A 22,225-nucleotide genomic window follows, 5' to 3' on the forward strand; every position below is an offset into this window, starting at 1 on the left:
TAAAATAACAAGCAGCACTGCATTCATAAATCCCCTTTTTGAGGCTGTGTAGGCAGGAAGTAAGATTTTCTTTAACTTAAACTTGCTTTTTTGGACACTGAGTGCAGATTACATCAGTGAGGCTTTCTTCTCTTGTTTCAACGAAGTGAATACATGACGAAGTGACTGGAACTATCCATCACCTCTCGCGCGTGGATTCTCAACGTCCCGGCTGCTGCCCGGTCTTTGAGGCACAGCTGTTGTCTGGTTTTTTTAATCACTACTCGCGGTTCACAACACACGGTTAGTTAGCGTAGTTAACACTACACACAGTGAAATTATGTGTCCTGTTTTTATTTCACGCATACTATCTGCTTTGAGTGAGTGAATCTATGCTATTATCACAGAGCTGTTTGTTTTGGAGAAGAGTTGTCAGGCGAAGTGGAAGAGAGCGTGTCACGGAGGATAATGGGAGCCATGCGAGTAAAACTGTTATAGCACTTTTTTTTAATAGTTTGAGCTTAAAATTGCACATTTTTGAAAAGCTGGTTATTTATTAATTATAAATTATTATTGAAATGTAATACTTAGTGTATTAGTGTAGTGTGTGTGTGTGTGTGTGTGTAGTAGGTTTCTGTTGCACAACTAAAACAACTTTTGAATGTGTACACATGTTCCACCAAAACAGGTTCCCTCCAGAGGCTATTTTGTAGTGGCACCGGGGCTCCGTCCGGCGATTAACAACGCCCATGAGGTTTGTGATTGGTTTAAAGAGATGGCAATAAACCGAAGCACGTTTCTCTCCCATCCCGCTGTGTGGACTAGCCAGACCCTCCTGCGGCGCTGTGGAGGAGGGTCTGACAATGCAAGACTAGTGAGTGTGTGACTTGCAGCTGCAGGAAGGGAAGAAGCAGTGATAAATAAACCAAGATGAACACTGCCCTGTTTTCTCCCCCCCCCCATCTCCTCATAATTAGAGGGTGAAACATGGGCAACCACAGCCGGTCATTAGCATGTATGTATCTGTGTAGGTTTGTCAAATGTCTTTTACAGTTGTAACCCACGGGTTGATTTATATGTTGTGTTTTGTAAGAAGGAATATGTTATGTTTCTCAAGATGGCATCTCATCAACATATTTCCTGCTTTTATCTTTATTTCTCTTATTGCAGTCCTAAAACATTTTAATCAAAGGCCACGCTAGTGGATGAATCATTGCCTGGCATTTCAAAAGCCTGGGTATTATCAAATGTTGTCGTTCCACTTCCAATGTATCTGTGTACTTGGCAGAATAGCCAGCTTGTGATCAAACAGCAGCTTATCTTTAATAGAAAAAAACCTCCCTATTTGATGTCTTGGCCCAAAAGGTTTAAATCCTCCCATGTCCTTGGTATGTTTTGTAAACAATTTCAGTCAGGTCACAGGATTTTCATGTCATTGCTGTAACCATAACTTTTCTGATTATTTTATTTTTTATGTTCTATGTGTTGTCTGAAGACATTTTTCTAATCATACAGTAAGAATTTTCTATTGCAACCTAGGCTGCTTACTGCTGCATATTGTATGCCATCCATTCAATGTGATTCGTCCATTTGTTCTGCCAGTGGCTCTGGTTTCTCTGCTGAACTAAATAAGCATTCAGCCATATTGCTGTTTGCCTGACCATGGAATCAGACTCTCCCTCTGGATATAAGACCGCATTTATTGTAACCCATTTATTTCACAATTATTCATCCGGCTCCCTAAAGGAGTCCTATTTTGTGGAGTAAAAATGAAAGGGATTAATTAATTTCATGTGCAGTCAAATCTACAATATGCATATGTGGAAATGAAAAGAATGAAGCTAGAAAAGCATTAAGAAATGCACATAGTGGCTCAAGAGGAGAACAAGCAAGTGAGACAGATGCACATGCCAGCTCGCGTTGCACCGAAGCTCAGCATTGGTTGAAGCTGCAGCAGAGCTCACACAGCATCCTTTATCCCCCCATCTCTCGCTCTCTGCTCTACCTCACTCACTCACTCACTCACTCACTCACTGTATCTCGTCTGCTGACTGAGGTATTCCTACAAGCACCGACTGGGGCAGCTGGGAGTTACAGTGCGACTCTCTATGTGCATACATTTATCCTCCTGCCGTCCTCCTTGGCTCTCCTCTCTTGATCTTTTTTTGCTTGGACACCAGCGCTCTCTCCTTGGGTTAGGAGCTGTGGATTTGCGGGTCAGAGTTAGAGATCATGGACCAGGGCGGAGCAGGGAACGATCAAGGAAACTGGGTCACTGGCAGGCTCTCCTGACTGATGCCTGTTTGGACCTGGAGGAATGGGGTGCACCACCAGCACCGTTGTGGTTGAAGGGCTGCGTACGGTCTTAGAGAGGAACTGTAGTGGCTACATCTGTAAGGGAGCAGCTGAGCCCATAGGGCCATCTGAGGCTGAGCGAGCGCTGAGTCGGAGAGAGTCGCGGGTATTGCCAACACCGAGAGTACTTAAGGTGTGTGTGTGTGTGTGTGTGTGTGTGTGTGTGTGTGTGTGTGTGTGTGTGTGTGTGTGTGTGTGTGTGTTGATCCAATATATATAGTATTGTGCTGTTCATTACAATCGTATAACATTGATTTGTTTTGTCTATGAAATATCAGAAAAATGCAAATCACAAGCACCCAGAGTCCAAGGTAACATCTTTAAGTTTCTTGTTTTCAGATATTACATTACATTACATGTCATTTAGCTGACACTTTTATCTACAGCGAGTCCAAAACCCAAACATGTTCAGTTTTCTTCAACACAAAAAAAACAGCAAATCCTCATATTTTGATATGCAGGGAAGCGGCGGTGAATGTTAAGCAATTTGCCTTAAAAAATTACGACTATCAAATTTGTTGTCAATTAGCTATCTCTTAATCCACTAATCAATTAAGTAGCTGATTGTTTTAGCCCTAAACTCGCTCAGTAGCTCAGTGAGACCCCTACTCCTTTTACTCTAACAGCAAATGCCACTTAATTTAGGGTAAAGGTTCCTTTCAAACTAGTATTTCTGCTCAGTCAGCCATCTAATAACATTACATTACATTACATGTAATGTCACTTACAATTGCTATATATGTCAGAGGTTGCACGCCTCCGGAGCAACTAGGGGTTAAGTGTCTTGCTCAGCAATGCACCGGTTAATTTATCGCAGTGGGAATCGAACCAAGGTCTCCCACACCAAAGGCATGTGTCATATCCACTGCGCCATCACCACCCCCATAATGCTGCTCTATCAAAAAACTAGTGATGAGATTAATTAATAGCTAATGGCAAATATTAAGACAAATCCTTACATTTGAGAATCTTGAACCAGCAAATGTTTTGCATTTTTGCTTGATAAATAAATGATCCAAATTCCTGTTGAGTCATTTTCTATTGATCAACTCATCTACTCTACTGTAACTAAGCACTGCAGTACATATATAGAGCTCTACATCTACATCATTCCTCCTATAGAACTGCTTCTAAGTGGGTCGTTTACTTTTTATTATTTATGCAGAATGTTTTCCCTGATTTTTCTATTAAGATGGCAAAATGCAGGACATGAATATGATAAATGATTTACATGTTAATAATATTGTATGTATGTGCAACCTTTTTATCACCTTGACACATCATTTATTTTACTGGTTTTAGTCATATTTGACAGATTTCTATGCAGCTACAGCAATAATAATCATCATCCTCATTTCAGCCTTGTGAATATGTGTCCACGAGTGTTAACCGTATAAAATGTAGGGCAGTGGGAGGGCTGGATCTTGCCCTCACTAAGCGCTGTTGCATGGGTTAAAGCCTCTCTGGGTCGGGATGGGGGTGAGGGGGAACATTGAGCTCTGTGTCTGCTGGAAATCAATCACCGCTCTTCATCTGTAAACCGGCGGGTTTGGCAGAGCTTTTGCTGCTCCGTACCAGCTTGTCTTGCCCTTCTTGTGTGTGTTTACGTACTATACTGTGTGTGTGTGTGTGTGTGTGTGTGTGTGTGTGTGTGTGTGTGTGTGTGTGTGTGTGTGTGTGTGTGTGTGTGTGTGTGTGTGTGTGTGTGTGTGTGTGTGTGTGTGTGTGTGTGTGTGTCTGTGTGTCTGTGTGTCTGTGTGTCTCCTTCCCGTCGCTGGTTCATCAGATTCACAGCAGAGTGATAGTGGCCTCGGCTGAAAGCAGGGAATTAGGTCAAGGGCATGGTTGCTTCTCTTGGCTCAGGGATGGTCTTATCATCCAGACTGGGTCAATTAATCCTCTGTCAGCATTTAGCAGTCTTACAAATCAATAGTTAAATGTGTGCAGGGAGTGTGGTTTGCTTAACACATTTAGTTAGAGTGCAACTGTAATGTAAAAGGTTATCAGATGAGTCAAAAATTAGTTGTTTAGCCAGTGGCAGGTGAACAACCCAAACCAGGTTACTTCATGTGAGTTTTTTTTTGGCTTGTGCACCCCCGTGCCACAGACACAACCGCAAGCCTAAAGCCGCATTGAGGCAGTTTTGAAAACAACCAAAATGGCTGCAGCTGATTTGAACTTTCTGATGGCAAAAAAATGGCAACACTCGTTGATAGACATATTGATGCTACACCATCACAGCTCTTGCCCGCTGTTTGTTTGTTGTTTACATTTGTCTGTCGCTCAGCACTGTGTCACATGTTCCGTTGCTCTGATTGGTTGTAAGTTTATCTAATTGTGTCCAGAGGTATTTTGATCCACGCCCCTTGGAAATGGAAAATTAACTGAGAGGTTTCAGACTAACTGCATTTGCAGTTTGGTCTGGCGACGTCAGGCTAAGCCTTTCCAGCTAGCTACCTACATTTATCCAGAAACCATACCAGTGTTGTTAATCATACTACTGCTTAAGGTACACTTTATAAACTGTTTTTGCAATAGGTAACGCATTTTAGCTGGCTGCTAACGCTAACAAAGTTAGGTAGTTAACAATAAATAGAAGACGCACCTCACTGGCTCTTAGCGTGATAGCTGAAAAGCCATGTAGCTAATATATAAAATAAGCAGGTGAAAGATAGCCTAGAAATCTAGATGCACCCTAGCGGCAGCAAATTTAATTTGCAGCCAGGGTCAGTCTAGGCACTCTCCGTTAGCTTGCAAGCTGGAAAAACCAAACTCTGGTCAGGCCAATCACATTGTGTATAGAGTCGGTGGGCGGGCTAATGGCTGCTGCTGCTGCTGGGAACAGCAGTCTTCTGGAAGACTTGGAGTTAAGCTTTTCTTTGAGAAAAGAACAAAGAACGGCACTGAAGTCATTCTTAAAAAAGGAAGATGTGTTCGGAGTTTTGCCGACCGGATACGGCAAAAGTTTAATCTATCGACTAGCTCTGCTACCTTCTTCGTTGCTCTGCCTGGTTGTAGCGCTATCCTATTACGTGCAGAGGGAATTTGAAAGACAACCGTTTATCCCGCCCCTCGGATTGAGCCCTGCCAATGGTGAGTTCCCAGACCCAACATCTTGATGTGGGTCTGGCTTCAGGCTAGGAGAAAGATATATAGAAGAGTAAAATATATAAAGTTTTAATTTAGTTTATCAACTGAGGTTTCTTTTTACTTTATTTTAATCATGCTATACTAACTAACTGTTTTATTAATTGATGTCAGTTACATTTTTGACTCATTTGATAACCTTTACTGTCACTGCCACTATTTGCACCTTTTTTAATCAATTAGGCCTGGTTATACAAAATATATGATTGCCCTTTTAATATCCTCTGATTGCAGCAGGTCATTATTTCTGGGAATTTAAAACCGAGATGATGGGGTTAAAGGCCAGGCACACAGTCACTTACACGCATACACTCAGACTGTACTCTCCAGGCATGGAGTAAGTAATTGAGCGAATTTTTCAGTGCTCTGTTATTTCAATCTCTGATTGCAACAGCTCTGCCTTTTCCTTCCTCGTGGAAACTCTCATCTCGGTCTCCTCAGGAAGTGATCTGCCTTCAGAAATAAAAGTCACTGATTTGAGATAATGCATCAATGTGTACTGTATGCTGTGTGGTAATTCAATAGTGTCATGTTTCGCTCTTGCTGTTATCAAGAACACCTTTCAGCGTTAACAAATCGTCATTCTTTGCTTTCACAAGAAGAATATTCTTGCAGGGAAAGGAAGATAAACTGGTGACATGAGCTCGGTCACAGATAAAAGCGCCTTAGTTTTATCCAATTATGTTTTGGGAGTAATGGTTCTAACTTAATGCCGCCTTCACACTGGCAGTTGAAATCAGCTCCGATACAGCTTCGAAACGACCGGAAGTCATTCATTTCCTATGGAGATTCGCAGACCGCATGCGAATGGGTCCGAACCGGGTCCGAACGAATGCGGTGCGAAAAAAATCGTGTCAGTTGGTCATCCGGATGCGTTCAAAAAATGTAACTCTTGCGAAAGGCTACGGACAGTTCCTATCCGACAGAAGTTAGCGTTGCTATGGTACTGATGAACAAACCTGCTAATGCTAATTGGTTTGCTAGCAACAGACACCGAACTATTGACATTATACCGCTATATCACATTTAACCGACCTGACATGTCAACGTCCTGTGCAACTTCTCTCCACGCAGCAGCCTTTCTATTTATAGCTGTATAAGAGAGGTCAGAGAGAATCGTACATTCAGACACTTATCACTCGTTCTAGTCTCTCTGCCATTTTTGTGAGTCGCTTCCGAAGCTTTTCAACGGTGTAGTACGACGTCCACTGGGGGCGTATTGCGTATTACGGAGCTGATTTCAACTGCCGTTGAAGGCGCCGTTAATCGTCATGGTTTACTTTTCAATGACCCATGCCTAATGAGTCAACAATGCTATGTTTATAGTTCCTTGTCTTGGGGAGTTGATGAAATACCTAACTGGGTCTGCATGTCATCAACCAGAAACTATTCACAGATTAAATCCATTTTTTAGATTGAATAACTTGTTTAATGCTCTCCTTTCCTCCTTGACTTAAGTTGCAATGCTCTTGGTTTAAGCATGTGTTTCATATAACATTGTTAAATCTTGGTTATTACCAGTGAGCCTTTTCTAATATGGAGGTCAAAAAATTACTTATTAATAAAACAAATTTGTTGAAATAGATACATCAATGAAGAAATTATAAACCGAAATAAATAAATAAATGTTGTAATTTAATCTGGAAATAAATAAATGTCAAATTTACATTTTGTTTCTGCATTTCTACATTCTACACAATGTATTTACTGTAAATCAATGGCACACTTTGCTCGGCTTCGGGTTGTTTTTGATTTATTCCCACTTTCAAGATGTTTGAGCCACCCTGACATTGCTCTGAGGAGGGCTGCAGACATCACAGCATTGATGTGTGTGTGTGTGTGTGTGTGTGTGTGTGTGTGTGTGTGTGTGTGTGTGTGTGTGTGTGTGTGTGTGTGTGTGTGTGTGTGTGTGTGTGTGTGTGTGTGTGTGTGTGTGTGTGTGTGTGTGTGTTGCTCTCGCTGACTGATACACTGGACCATCTTATCTCCAGCACTCAGGCTCATGTACTTAAAAGACAGTTTGGCAACAGCAGTTAGATTTTTCCCCACACAGCATTATACATATTACATTTATTCATTTCACTAATCAATAAAAAATTCTAAATTCTTGTCTCTCAACCTGTATTAGCCTTTAGTGTTTTGGCAATGATACATAAACTGTAGATTGCATTACTGTGTGCACTGCTCAGTACAGTTACTCAAGACTTTTGTATGAGACGACTGTCTTTGCCTCATGATTACATCCTGTTATTTTTGATGCCATTGTATCCCACGTCCTACTACGGTAACATTATTAGGAGAGGGTGTAGACACGGTATGGTGTCATTATTACCTACATGTTAAAATCTCATTCTTAGCTTACAGTTCAGTACTCTCTGGGGGATGGATTGAAAATGCTGTTGTAGCGGGATGACGAAGGGTGGGCCATGTTTTTGTTACATTCCAAGTTACACCCTGTTTTGCTGTGGCTCATGCTGGGAAGGCCTGGTGATTTCATCAAGCCTGTGTTATGTAAGCAAGAAGCCCAGTCATAGCGCTAGTGTCCAGATTTACAAATTGATAGATGTTGAAATATGAAGAAATGTGTGTAAAAATTGCTATAACAACAAACAAACTGAAATGAGAGGGAAAAAGAGCAAGAAATCACCAACCGCCCAAATCTGGACAACTGTTGGCACTAAAGTACTATAATGTACTGGATACAGCAGTATACTTAAACAGTTTTGACAGATGCCTTTATAAAACAAGTCTAGGTCAGCTTTGCATCAGGGTTTAACTCCCTCTAGCACAGAAAGACGTTTTCCCATTCACTTACATGGCGAAAGTCTGTAAATCAGTCGATTGATTTTAGCATCACAATCCCCGTGAAATGACTCGTATCAATATCAGAAATGGATCCATTGAGTCCAATAACATTTGGAAAGTCTAAAAAAGACGCACGATTAAATCATTTAATCCCCATTTAAGTTAGTGGAGCGTTAAACTGAAGGTAGCCGGCTTGGCCAGCAAAGGTCTCTAGTGCGTCTGCTCTATGGGCCACACAATGCGGAAGTAGTGACAATTACCCATGTATTTTTTGTCTCCATGATGGCTTCATGCGCCACTGAGCAACTCTCATAGGAATGAACGGGGCACGGCCATAAACGCTGTATCCAGTTGTTATGTAAAAGTTCTGTGTTTGTTCGACCCATCCACCACCAACCCTGGCACTCTTATACTTTGTCACTGGACTTCCTGCTTAGCTTCCTTTATGATTACTACGGCCACTAGTGGGCGCTGCCACTATAATATAATTAGAGCCATATCTGAATATAATAATAATAATAATAATAATAATAATAATAATAATAATAATAATAAACGTAAAAATGGGTCGTAATTGCTGCTTGAACAAAAGACTTATGGTAAGGACAGTCTCAAACATCCTGTCGGTCTGCTTCCAGCCATTGGAACACTTTTTTGTTCTGCCACTAAAAGGGCTCAGTGGGCCTTCCTGCTCAGACCCCAATGCCAACTTGCCCCATAGAAATACATTTGTATTGGTTTCCATGGATAAATCTGCATAACATTGCAAGGTCTGAATTTTATTTAAGCACTATGCCACACCAAAGTTGTTAGTCACTTGGGAATCATGTACCAGGGCTGCATTGTAGAAAGGAAGTCTCTCTGATAGGGCTGTGCAATTAATCATTGGAAGCCAAAATTATAATCACGATTAAATTTCAGCTCCCAATGATCACAAAAACAGAATAATCAAGAAAAATAATTATTTAGCTCATTACGTTTTGCATGTAAACTTATTTTCTCTTGTGCTCGGAATGAAAAAAATTATTGTGTTTCAATAGGAAAAGTATTAAGGCAAAGTTGACAGTTGTATGTGTTTTTTTTACTGTTGATTTATTTAACTTTTTCCACTGTTTTTTAAGTTCAATAATTGCAACATCTTTCCAGAAGTCAACAAGTAATCGTGTTAAATTATCGTGATTTCAATATTGACCGAAATAATCGTGATTATATTTTTTCCCATAATCAAGCAGCCCTACTCTCTGAAGCTAGTTATCTCTTAGTACTGCAGATGTCTGGGAGAAGAAGCCTGCCTTTGCACAAACTCGAAGTCAAACATTACTTGTAATTTAGCATTACTCCATGCATAATTAAGGACATTAAAGGAAATTTGTGGATTCAATTTATGTTTAAACATAGCATGATTCAGAGAGTGTGATACAGTAAACAAGCATGTGTTTTACAAAGAGGTCTGATAAAATTGACCCAAGGATTGTGGTTTGAGGAGGAGGAGAAGTACGCTGTACTGCTGTGAGCATCCAAACTGGAATTCTGGCTTAACATCTAATTAAATATAGTTTTGAAGAAAAGTTTAAATAACAAATATAATCATGATGTACACTATGTTTCATTATCTTGCCTAATGTAGTTTTCTGGAAAGCACCAGCATAAAATTGCAAGTTTAACTTGTTAAGCATTTTATTTCAACAGTGTTGTTTACAGTATAGTAGCAAAGTGACTAAAAAGCACACAGGTATCTGAGACAGGAAGTGTATGATGACTCACTTTGCTGCTCTTAAACCCCCTCGAAGTGAGCTGAAACAGTATGCCCTCAGGATGACACTGATGTGTAACTCACTCCATGGAGCATGCTTCTACCTGATGCGGAGGATTGGCTTAAATCCCTTAAACACGCACACAGTTCCTGCATAGATCAAGGTATGCTGATCTGGATCTATGCCAAAGGGGAAGTTCACATCATAGTCAACCTTTATTATGCTGTCATCAGAATGTGCATTGTGACGTGCCAGACAGGAGTCACCTGATCTTGTATCAATGTCTGTTTTCCCTTCTAATACTGTGTACCCTAGAGATGCCTTCAGTGTTTGGGGTGAGGGCTTGGAGATAGGTCTGGCAGTGGGAGATTAGCATTAGGGTAACATGAATTAAGACATTCTGGGGCTTGTGGAATTACTCAAACTATTTTAAAGGTCCCATGACATGGTACTCTTTGGATGCTTTTATATAGACCTTAGTGGTCCCCTAATACTGTATCTGAAGTCTCGTTTCAGCCTTGGTGCAGAATTACAGCCACTAGAGCCAGTCCCACAATGAGCTTTCCTTAGGATGTGCCATTTCTGTGTCTGTAGCTATTGGGGAGAAGAGAGGGGGAGGCAAGGTGGAGGGTGGGGAGGTAACCTTGCTCCTTATGAGGTCATAAGGAGCAAGGTTACCTCCCTTTCTCTGCTTTGCCCGCCCAGAGAATTTGGCCCACTCATGAGAGAGAAACATCATGGCTTTCAAACGAGCAAAGTGGCAGTTGGTCAAGACCAAATGGGTTCCAGATCGGCCCATCTGAGCTTTCATTTTCTCAAAGGCAGAGCAAGATACCCAGGGCTCGGTTTACACCTATCACCATTTCTAGTCACTGGGGGACCATAAGCAGGCTGGGGGAACTCATATTAATGTTAAAAAACCTCATAAAGGGAAATCTTCATGCCATGTGACCTTTTAAAAGAAAGGAAACCGTGTCAGTACTAGCAGGAAGGGAGGGGAAACCAGTCAAGGGCTAAGTCAATTGATAGTCTCACATTGCCAGACCTATCTCCACAGCACTGCAGAGAAAAGTCTGGCTAGTCCACACAACATTCCGGGATGGGAGAAAAAGGTGCTGTGATTTATTGGCATTTCTTTAAACCAATCATGCTAATGCTAAGCCCCAGACGGAGCAATGGTGCCTCTGCAAAATAACCTCGGGAAGTAACTTGTTTTGGTGAAACGTGTACGTTCAAAAGTTGTTTTAGTCGTGCAAGAGAAAACTCTGATTCGACAGATAGTCTAGCTAGCTGTCTGTATTTACCCGCAGAGATCTGAGGAGCAGTTAACTGTAGTCCTCATAAATGGACCGGAGATTAGAATGCCAACACAAAGAAAGCGGAAGGTGAGGGACATGCGGTGGGACATGCGGTGGAACTTCCGGCGGAACCGGAATAATCCTGTTAATGAAACATCGTTGATATAAACTAGTCAATTGACAACTTTACACGTCACCCAATGGCAGTCCTCGCTAAGCCACCACCATAGACTAGGCTGGCAACACATGTCAGCCATCAGGAAGCCTAACTCTGCCTTTAGACTGCAGACTCTCACCTAAACACAAAGAAACCGAATGAGTGCCCTTATTATGATTATTCTGATATTCACCTACATTTCACATGTATACAATACTTACACACAGAGAAATGTGACATAAGTAGACCACAGAGTGGAGGCACACCTAGACACACCTGCCTTCAATCAACCCACTAAATTTGCAAAATACCAGCAAATGTGCAATCTGACATTATAGCAATGGGGAGTTCTGACTGAACTATTTTTTCAAGTGTGTAGTTGGCCAAAAATCTAAATTGAAAAGCTAAGTATTTTAAGATTTCATGTAGCCTATTCTGAGTTAGTTAGTCAACTGTGGTAAGTGGAGTTTGGGAAGAGATGGGGGGTCGTGAAATAGCCTTGGCTCGAAACGCCATGACATTAAAATCCTTCTAACGGGAGCTATTTGGTATGCAGATCTATTTGTTCTATTTGTTAATTTCAGGTTTTAAATTGAGCATGGAAGGCTGGCTTGGGTCTTGTGTATATGTTGGACTGGCTGCAAAAAAATGATTTTCCAGTTCCTTGTCTTTATTTTGTATGAATTGTTGTTGATATGATAAAAAATATTGTTATTAATATCATGATACTGATTTTGACCATAATACTGATCCCTGTGTGGGGCCCAGTGGCATGTGACTGTGGGAGGGTAGCAGCTGACCTGGCCCACCCCTTCTCACCTTAAGTTTAGTTGCAGGCGTGAAAAGATAACATCCTCCCCTGTTGTGGCCCTCTGAGGAATCTGTAGATTGAGTCCACTCCTTGGTTGACTGAGGCTGCGTCGTGTTGGAATGCCCCTCAAGCAGTTGCATCAACAAGCAGCGAGACAGAAGCTGGGTCTGATCTCAACTCTGTGATTACTAACCGTTACTATCTCAGCTGCAGTCATGCACCGGAACCAGAGCCTAAAATAAAAACTTAAATGAGTAATGTTTGACTGTCACAGTTTATGGTGACTAATTTGATGTACTGCAGTGCTGATTCAGATTGATTTGAATTATCTGCTCTTTGGTCTTCAGCAGTACATGTGGGTCAAGATTTGTCCATGCTATTTCTGAAGCGCCTGCTACAATCTGATGAGCTCAGTCTGGCAGCTTATCTGTGATGTTTACATGGAAAATCACTCCTAAATCACTGCAACTGATTCGTTAGTTGGTGCCCTCGTATGTAATGTGCAAGATCCTTGAGTGGTTTCTTTTGAATATTGCGACACGAAGTGGCCCATTTTTGTCTCATTCTCCCCAAGCTTGTTCCTCTTAATGAAACCAGCTCCGGAGCCAGCTCTTATTTCAGCTGTCCCACACAAGGCGTGGACAGTCCCTGACCAGACTGTAATACTTGAGGAATGTGTATCTTTTGTTTGCCTTTGTCAACCCTGTGTCAATGTGCAGGTGGATAGTCTGGGGTCAGATATCTTCTGTGTGTGTGTGTGTGTGTGTGTGTGTGTGTGTGTGTGTGTGTGTGTGTGTGTGTGTGTGTGTGTGTGTGTGTGTGTGTGTGTGTGTGACTCCCCCAGGCACCACAGCTGAGTGTAGGAGGGGCTATCTCCTCCGCCTGTGTGTGAGTCCACTGCTTCTCAGACAGACAGAGCAGTCTGAGAAGAAGGGGTGTGAGCATGAGTCTGTGAAGAGAAACACAAAACTTCACAAACTTTTTCCAGCACTAGGATTTTTCTCCACCGGATATGCTAGCTGTCCTCCTCTCTTTGGATCTAGCTTGGAGATATCTTACCACAGCCGTCGACAATGCAAGGAAAGGCTAGTAAAGGTCCAAAGAAGGAGTTGGTCATTGAAAGTCCACAGCAGTACAAGAGCTTGGCTGCAGCTGAGGCTGAGGTAGACCCGGTGCCGCAGGTGGTGGTAAGTCATTCAAGGACTTTTTGATTTATATTAAAAAATCTCTTGTCAGAGTACATCTTACAGTATGCAGTGCTCCAAAGGTTTAACACAGTCATAAAGTCCTGAAGCAGGGGTCATGTGAGATTCTGTGCTGCTTAACTTCTGTCATCATTTTATACACAACGTTGCCAACTCCTATTCAAAATGTGCCAGGTTAGCACTATCATAGAGGAATGTTGAACTTTAACAGCACTTAACAACCTAGAAGGAAGCATCACACAGTTTCTTCAAGTTCATTCTTTAAGATGGCCTTGGCTTGTAAAACATTTTATTTGGCTCAAAAGTCAACCCTGACGACAGTGATAATGTCCTGTGGTTGGATCTCTACATAGCCATGTGAAGTAGTTTGTAGCAAAAAGATTGAATGTATCAGTTAGTAGAGAGGCACTACACAGCACCATTGTTCATTGCTGTGAGAGGGTGCAGTGATGGGAGGAGTGGGTGCTTTAGCTAAACAGCTGCTAGATTACTGTGGAGAGGGAGTGGAAGAGATGGCCTTATAGGTTTCTGTTTTATGGGCTTTCCAGGGATGTTTGTTGACTTAATTATACCGATTTTAAACATGCAGCTTACATTGTTCTGGTCTTTTTTATTTGCATGCGGTATTTAAAATTGTTTATGGTGTATTTTAAAAATAAAAATATAGGAAATAGACAATTTGAAGTTCAGTATTTTCAGTCTATAAGACATAAACTCAAGTGTTTTGAAAAAAACATTTTCGAGGACTGATGTAGCAATAATACAATAAAAGTTGGAAATAGATCCATTGACTATGGTCAGCACTGTGGGTTGAGGGAGTTACAGAGCTTTTGCTTACTGTATGTTCATTTCCTTAGTCAGTGCTGAATGTACTGTGTGGTTTACCACCTTCACTGGCCACTGACAAAGCACTGCTGAAGGGCACAGAGGCGTTTGGAGTGAAACAACAGTCAGCAGCAACAGTGTATGGTTAGGAATCAATCACTGGTGAGAAGAGGGCACCATGTTATGGGGGGGGGGTCAAATCCTTTAGCAGCTACTTTAAATATCAGAATCCCTTTTAATTGCAGGCATTTTCAGCTTCAGCAGGTATTGGACGGTACATGTTTTTTTAGTGGTGTAACAAAATGCAAAAGTCTCTCCCTTTCTTTTTGAATGATGTTGTTGAATGTCCCAAGGCTGTTCATTATTAAGTCTTTTCTCTTCTAACCTAAAGTCCCTATCATGTGCAAAAGATGCTTGTTAATTGCCTGGTAATTGTCAGTGGTTTTTTTTACCTGGTGAATAATGACAATGCGTCTGTGTGTACCTGGAGTTCTTAAGGTTTTAACTGGCTGGTAGAGGCTGTCTGGTCTCTGTATATTTTAGGCATTTGAGGTCAGTTCATGCGACGCACAGACACACACGCATCCTACAGTATCTCTCAAACATCTTTAATTCCTTCCTGACTTATCTGTCCTGCCTTCAGACAGGTAGGGCAACAATCTCTCCATGTTTTATCTCTCATGGTAGAGAGAACAAAAACACTTTGTTGAAGTGTGACTGCATTTAATTGTAACTATGTTTGTGTTATGTTATGCTGTGAATGAACGGTTGACTGATAATGTCACAGCCTGCTTTAGCTGGCAGACGTGGTGGCACCATCTCTGGTCTGCTATCCTCTCCTTGTCCTTGAAACCGATACAAAGACCTGCCCCCTCTGTCCTCAGTGTGAGCTGCTCTCTGATATTAACAAGGTTGCTAGCAACATGCATTTAAGCAGGTCCATATCCATGACTCTTCCTCTGAGATTATACTAGTATTATCAGTCCCAGATGTGGAGGCAACATGTGGGCTGAGCTGTCGCTCAGCACTGAAATCTGACAATGTGTCACTGTTCATTTTGCACTCTGCTGTTTCCCTGGCTGTAAGATTCATCCTTTTGTCCCATCAACAGTGTTGACAGCTGACTTTCCATCTAATGACTACTGTATCTTTGCAGTGCATATGCTCTCTCCAGCCTCTGCCACTAGAGATGAGTAGGTCAATACTTTACCATTATGCAGACACTGACATGACACACCATAAATCCATAATCACCTTTTGATTACATAGCCACATGTGCTGTTGAGAGTCAGCCTACAACATACCATAAGATTTGCAATCTGACTTGTCAAGTATGCTAAAAGAAAAAGAGGATGATGGAGGTTTGTTTGTTTTAAGATGTGGAGGATAATTGTGTTTCATGTCGTGCCTATATTTGAAGTGGAGTGTGATTGTTCCCTTGACATGCATGCCATGCATGTTTGCTCTCATGCAAGGGTAAGCTCATCAAGACCTTCCCACTGCTGAGGAGGATACATTTTCTCTGGGGAGATGGAGGCTTAATAAACGTATAGCAGTGCATCCAACAGATAGCATCTGTTGGTAAAACCTATGCAACCGCACGGCTATTCAATGTACACTAATGGCCTGTCTATGCACAACACCATCTCTGGTCCTGTTCACAGTTATATGCTTCATTTGCTGGATTTGCCTTGAAAACTTTAAGTTTGGAGAAAAGAATATCATATCAGCTTTTCTGTTTCTTAGGTACTTTGTCACAAAGATCATCTGACTATAACAGTATACAGAATTGAACATGCACAGAGATAACATTCTTCCTTAGTATGCACTATTATCACATGTGTAGTGTATTGCTGTATATACACTACACTATGCTGTGCTCAGGCATCATGTTGACCAAAAACACCATTGTAGGCCTACTGCCATTGCTTGAATTGAGGTCTTTTTTGCTCTCATTGAAGGTAGTTTTCATTTTCCACGTTATTACGCTAATTAAAAGTATAATCATTAATAGCTAAATGTAGTCTTAGTTTATATTGTAGTGAAGTCAGCCCTGCTTGCAGGGTATCAGTATCTCCCTTGAAATAAATGTGTGACATATGAACACTAAATTTATTCTTATTCAATGAATGTTACCTGATGAAGGTCTGAGGAAACTTTGTTAATACAGTAGTGCTTGACAGTGTGCTGTCAGTTACAAAAGCATTGCTAACTATAAACTTTGTAACATCTTTTGTTGGATGTCATTAGCCATCTTTCTTTTTCCTCATTTCCTGTAATCTCTCCACTGTATCTACTATAATAAAAGTGTCAAATGCAACAACAACAAGAACAACAGCCACAACAAAAACACATATCCAAGGGCTATTACCTCCTGTGTCTTTGCATGCATGTTACCTTAGTATTAGGATTACCAGTATTTGTGGAATTACATCAGATGTCCCAGTAACAGAGTGCTTCGTCTGTGTTCTTCAGGTAAAGCCGAAGGTGATCGAGCCGCTGGACTATGAAAATGTGTTGGTGCAGAGGAAGACACAAATCCTCAGTGATGTCCTCAGAGACATGCTGCAGTTCCCCCTGGAGGACTTTGAGGTGAGTTAGGGCTTTGATTTCCACTGTGGCTACACATGCTACTGCTGTGGGAAGTAAGGCACTTTGGGTGAAAAAATATCTACTAAATAATGGTAAACTGAGATATGTCACTGCCTAATTGCTAGGGTTGGGCATCGTTTGGATTTTAATGATTCTGATTCCAATCCCGATTCTTCCTTGTAATTCCGCTTCTTATCGATTCTCGATTCTGATTCTTTGAGGGTGGAGTTGAAACGGGTCACATGCTTATTTCACAAATAAGAGGAAAGTTTTATTTTGATTCAAAGGTGGGTTGCAGTTTTACAGCTTTTACAACGCAAAATAAAGCCAGACTAGAGCTCCGCTTACTGTGCTGCAACACAACAAGCGCCTGGCTGCTACGGAAACCAAAACTTGCGCATGTTAAATTTCGAACCTATGATCAGATTTGAAACCAAATCCTCCAAAACGATTCCAAACGATTCCAATAAAGAAACGATTCCGATGGAATCGTAATTTTTAAAACAGTTCTCGATGCCCAACCCTACTAATTGGTTATACTGTGATTCATTAGTTTTTTGGGTGTTTATTTTTTTTTTTGAGAAAGTGCTCCATAACCATACAAGGTCACACCATTTATTGTTATTTGTCCAACATCATTATTTATCCACCCCCTTGCGTGTTTTCATTGTTGTATTTGTTTTGCTTTAGCAATCTTTTCCTTTGGCCCAGGCATGGCCAGGGCTGTGAGTACAGGGTGGGGTCGTTCACAGAGGCCATTTTATGTTTACATCCTTCCATGCTGTACAGAGAGACATGGGTCAGGGGCAATCTGTTTAATTGGCTCATTCTGTCAATGTTGTGACAGAGCAAGTGTTATCTCCAGCCACATTGTACAGGATGTACGCTCCCTCACACTTTCCACAATGAAGTCGGAAAATCTCAAATGGAAATCTGGCCCAGTGCTGGTACTTCAGGAAATGATACTTGATTAAAAGATGTTCTTACCAACAGCAGCAATAAGACGTGCAGTATATCCTCAAATCTGACCCTAACGTCTAGTCCAGTGGAAATGCAATACTCTTTTATTGTTATAGGTGAATGGCCACATAAGACGGTACAAATAAGAGTGATGTTTTGACAATTCATATACAGTAACATATGTTGTATAGAGCTACTATTTATTGTATTATGTAAGTGTAAAATGGTAATTGATGCACATTCCTTTTCCCACTTATACCTTAACTTATAAATCTGGGGCAATTCTTCATGTCATAGTCACATGGATGGAGGAGTTGTACAGTATATTGTTTTTCCGTGTAAGACACTGAGGACACTCGAAAATATTCCACAAAAGCTCTAGTGGGAGCAAAATCCCTAGATAGTGTGAACAAAATGTTGCAACATTTTCACATAAAAGGGTTTCTTTTAAGAAAGTCAAAAAGAAAATATGTCTTTTTTTTAACACCAATACCACCATCATACTGTGCTCAGAAATTCTGAGGATGTCGTTGAGTCAGCTACCAAACAGCAACTCATTGTATGATAATGTTATTTTCTTAGTTGCTAACTTTGAAAAAAAGAAATGCAGTAGACATACAATTACAATAAATTAATTAATTAAATCTTTTTTATTATTAAAAAATATTAATCGATTTTTGGAATTGGTAGAGCTTGAATTGCGATACGAATCTGAATCGATTTTTTTGCACACCCCTAAAACTTTTGCTATAAAAGTGACGTTTGAATGATGTCTGAACGGCTACTTTATTATTATACCATTCTTTACTACTTTACTATACTATACACTATACCATATTACATTTGATATTCTATACTATACTGCTGTACTGAACTATATTATGTTATACAATATTATTACCGGTATCATTACTATTACATTGCACCTTATGCTACATAGTATACACATATATAGTATATAATATACTGTATTATATCATACTATATTGTGTTACTTGTAATACTATCTTACTACATTATATACTATATTATATTTCTATTATGTTGCTTGTTAATACAGACAAGACTAAGACTAATAACTTAAAAACATATTATTCTGGTGTACGCTATTTAAATATATACTAGACTTCCTGACTCACTGCTAGGGTTGGGTACCAAAACCACTAACCGGTTCCTACGCAACTGGTAGGAATCGGACCGGATTAGAACGCAAATTTCGGTTCCTTATTCTGTTCCACTTAATGTGTCGACTGAAATATTTTCCTCTGTCGCTCCGAAACGGATGTAAAATATATCACACTTTCTCTGTAGTCTACCGTTAGCTAGTTACCGTAAATGTAAGCTACTTTTAAAATGTAATTTTTTCCCTCGGGCTCACCAAAACGGACATAAAAGCATATTAACCATTCACTGCACGTGATCGCTAGTAAACATATTACATCTTTGATGTTATTTTTCAGTTTTTCAAGAATCCGAATCGTAAAAATCCAAACGATACCCAGCCCCACTCACTGCTACTAACCACACTATTCACTTTACCTCGTAACTTTAACTTTGCTCTGGTATAGGTCATATATTTTACTTCTATTCTTATTCTAGCTGTATATATTTGTGCTGCTGCAACACCTGCATTTCCCCTGTGGGGATCAACAAAGTCTTACCTTAAAACCAGTATCGGACCCAGATCACCAAACCTATGTTGCTGGTTAAATGTATAATGGGGACTTAGGTGTATTTAGAGCAAATAATTGTTGCAGTTACTGTACTGTATAAAATGGCTGTGTGTGGAATAGAATACAAGTGAAAAGACAGCGTTTCTAAATTTGGTTTGGCCCTTTATAAAGCCATTGGTTGTTACAGTACAGTTTACAAAAGCCTGGCAGCTGGGTGCTCAGTGACAGCGGCACAGTCTTGACTTTGTCTCCTATTGTATCATGCTCCTTCAGCCTGCCTGCTGCTGTGAACATAACATACCGGCTTTATACACAAACAGTACGTTGTCAGGGGCTGACAGGTGATTCTGACTGAGAAAAAAAAAAAAAAAAAAAGGCGCAGTGATTGAACCTAACATCTGTTTCAAACTCCCCAGACTCAAGCAAGGTTTTAATCAGCTTCTGTGTCAAAGCCTTTTCAATGTTTGGAGCGTTTAGTGAAAGTTGTACAGCCATTGTGTACTCATACAAAAACCTCAATAAGTATACAGTGTTGGTGATGAATCAAGGCCAAACAGGCAGAAAGAGATCTTCTGTCTGTATTGTTATTTTTGTATAAAGCCTGTTTTGGCTGTTCCTCGTGAATAAAAACAACTATAAGGTCTCTACCTTATCTTATCCTAACTGGCACATCAAAAGTCATGAGTTGGTACTGGTCTTTTGTGAGCCAGTGTTTATATCATCCCCATCTGGGTTTGATCTGGCAGCAGTTGGCACAAGCCAGTTATGTGCAGGTCTCAGTGCTCTCTCTGCAAGGAGGGGGCCCTTCCTTCACTTAGGTCTAGGCCCATCCATTAAGCCATTAAACCCACAGTTCAGATTATTATTATTTTTTCCTTTACTTCAGCCACTTTACAGTTTCCATGTCTCTAAAGGATAAGGCTGGCAATGTTCTATATTTTTGTTATTTTCCACAAATCCCAACACTAAAACCATTGTGTTACTTTGGCTTTCAACACTTGCCAACTTCCCGTCCGTGGCACTTATTCCCAAAATGCATTTGTTCCTAGTAAGGATGTACAAAAGTGTGTCACAAAATATATAGTTTCACTTTTATTAGCCACATTGGTCTACACTGAAATATCTCAACAACTATTGGATTAATTGGAATAACATTTTGTACAGACATTCATGGTCCCCAGATTATGAATCATACTGACTTTGGTGAGCCCCATACTTTTCCTCTAATGCCACCATGAGGTAAATATAAAAAAATGGTTTATGACTTAATACTTGCAAAACTAATGACATTCCAGCTGTACTTAGTGATTATTAGCAAATGTTAGCATGCTTAAATTTCCAATAAATGTTAGCATTTATTGCAAATTATAAATTACTTGTTGGTTTTAGTTTTTTTATGGGATTTGTTGACAATAAGAAAAAAACAGAATATCAACGGCCTTCCTCTAATATCAGTTTGAATTTACGAAATATGGGAGCAGTGCTGAGGTGGTCATGTCATAGAGACACACTTGGTTTAGGTTACGCTATATCCCACGCGATTAGGGCATTCTTTACCAGAGAATCACATGGTTCTCCTCAGCGACTTGTAGTCCAATTAAATGCTTCCTGTTGCCCACTTCCTGGCTCCCTCTTACCTCCATGCCTGTTTATTTCAGCTGCTTGGATTGTAAAGATTATCATCTCTCCTGCAGGAAACCTGGCTAGCAGAGAGGAAGGGGAGACTTTAGGTTTACAAATATGAGCTTTGTGTAGAATTTGTCGTAGTTGACACAACCAGAGCAAGGTCATTCTGAGGAATAGTGAGGCAACAGAGAAATCATTTTAGCCTAAGTGTCATTTCTGATGTTAAGAAAAACACATGACTGGGGCGCCCAGATAGCTCAGTTGGTAGAGTGGGCGCCATATATAGAGCTTTACTCCTCAGCGCAGCGGGCCAGGGTTCAACTCCGACCTGTTGCCCTTTGCTGTATGTCATTCCCCCCTATCTTCCCCTTTCATGTCTTCAGATGTCCTGTCAATTAAAGGCCTAAAATGCCTAAAAGTTATAAAATAAAAAAATAAAAACACATGACTGCAGCATTGTTAATCATTTTATAAAATACAGTTTTTTGTTTTTCAGTTGTCAAACCAGTCACTTCCTTTTAAACTTAAACTTAAAACTGGGTTTATCCCTTACTAGTATTTGGGAATGATGCATTAGCAATGAAATAAAGCACCATAGCTAAGAAAAATGTTACAGGTCTGCAACTAGCGATTATTTTCATCATTTTCGAATAATCTGATAAGATGATTATTTTCTTGATTAGTAGATGCATTATTTGGTCTATAGAATATGTCAGAAAACAGTGAAAATTTGTGATATGGGTCACTTGTGGCACAAGGTGCATAGTAGAGTTGTGGTGCGCTATTGCCTGTGCCTCAGCCACGTCAGGTAAATTGACAAATTGGTTCAACAGCTTGAATCCTATGGCCCTGCACACCGCATATACACAGCGGTGAACGGTTGTCTCTCTGACACTAAATGTCTCTGCCACAACCCTGTTTTCTGCACAGGTGGCCAACTTGTAGCCAAATAACTTTCTAAACTCTCTGATTTAACAATCTACAACAATGGGTTTATTCACTCTAAACCAGTTGATGGAAACGCTTCCAATTCGCATT

The 22,225-nt window shown here is 40.5% G+C and overlaps 1 protein-coding gene across 3 annotated transcripts in view; it reads left to right on the plus strand.

The window, feature by feature from the left end:
* zmp:0000001200 (dedicator of cytokinesis protein 9) overlaps window positions 1-22,225 on the plus strand; it is an 84,666-nt gene that overhangs the window by 21,483 nt on the left and 40,958 nt on the right. For 2 of the 3 annotated variants that reach the window (XM_028591978.1, XM_028591975.1), the window contains exon 2: window positions 16,812-16,928. In XM_028591978.1, the coding sequence (XP_028447779.1) occupies window positions 16,812-16,928 (117 nt within the window). Of the gene's footprint in view, window positions 1-13,202; window positions 13,494-16,811; window positions 16,929-22,225 lie in introns of those variants that run through there. The other variant, XM_028591977.1, reaches the window with a different exon arrangement.

This window comes from Perca flavescens, chromosome 11, assembly GCF_004354835.1.
Source record: "Perca flavescens isolate YP-PL-M2 chromosome 11, PFLA_1.0, whole genome shotgun sequence".
Lineage (NCBI taxonomy): Eukaryota > Metazoa > Chordata > Actinopteri > Perciformes > Percidae > Perca > Perca flavescens.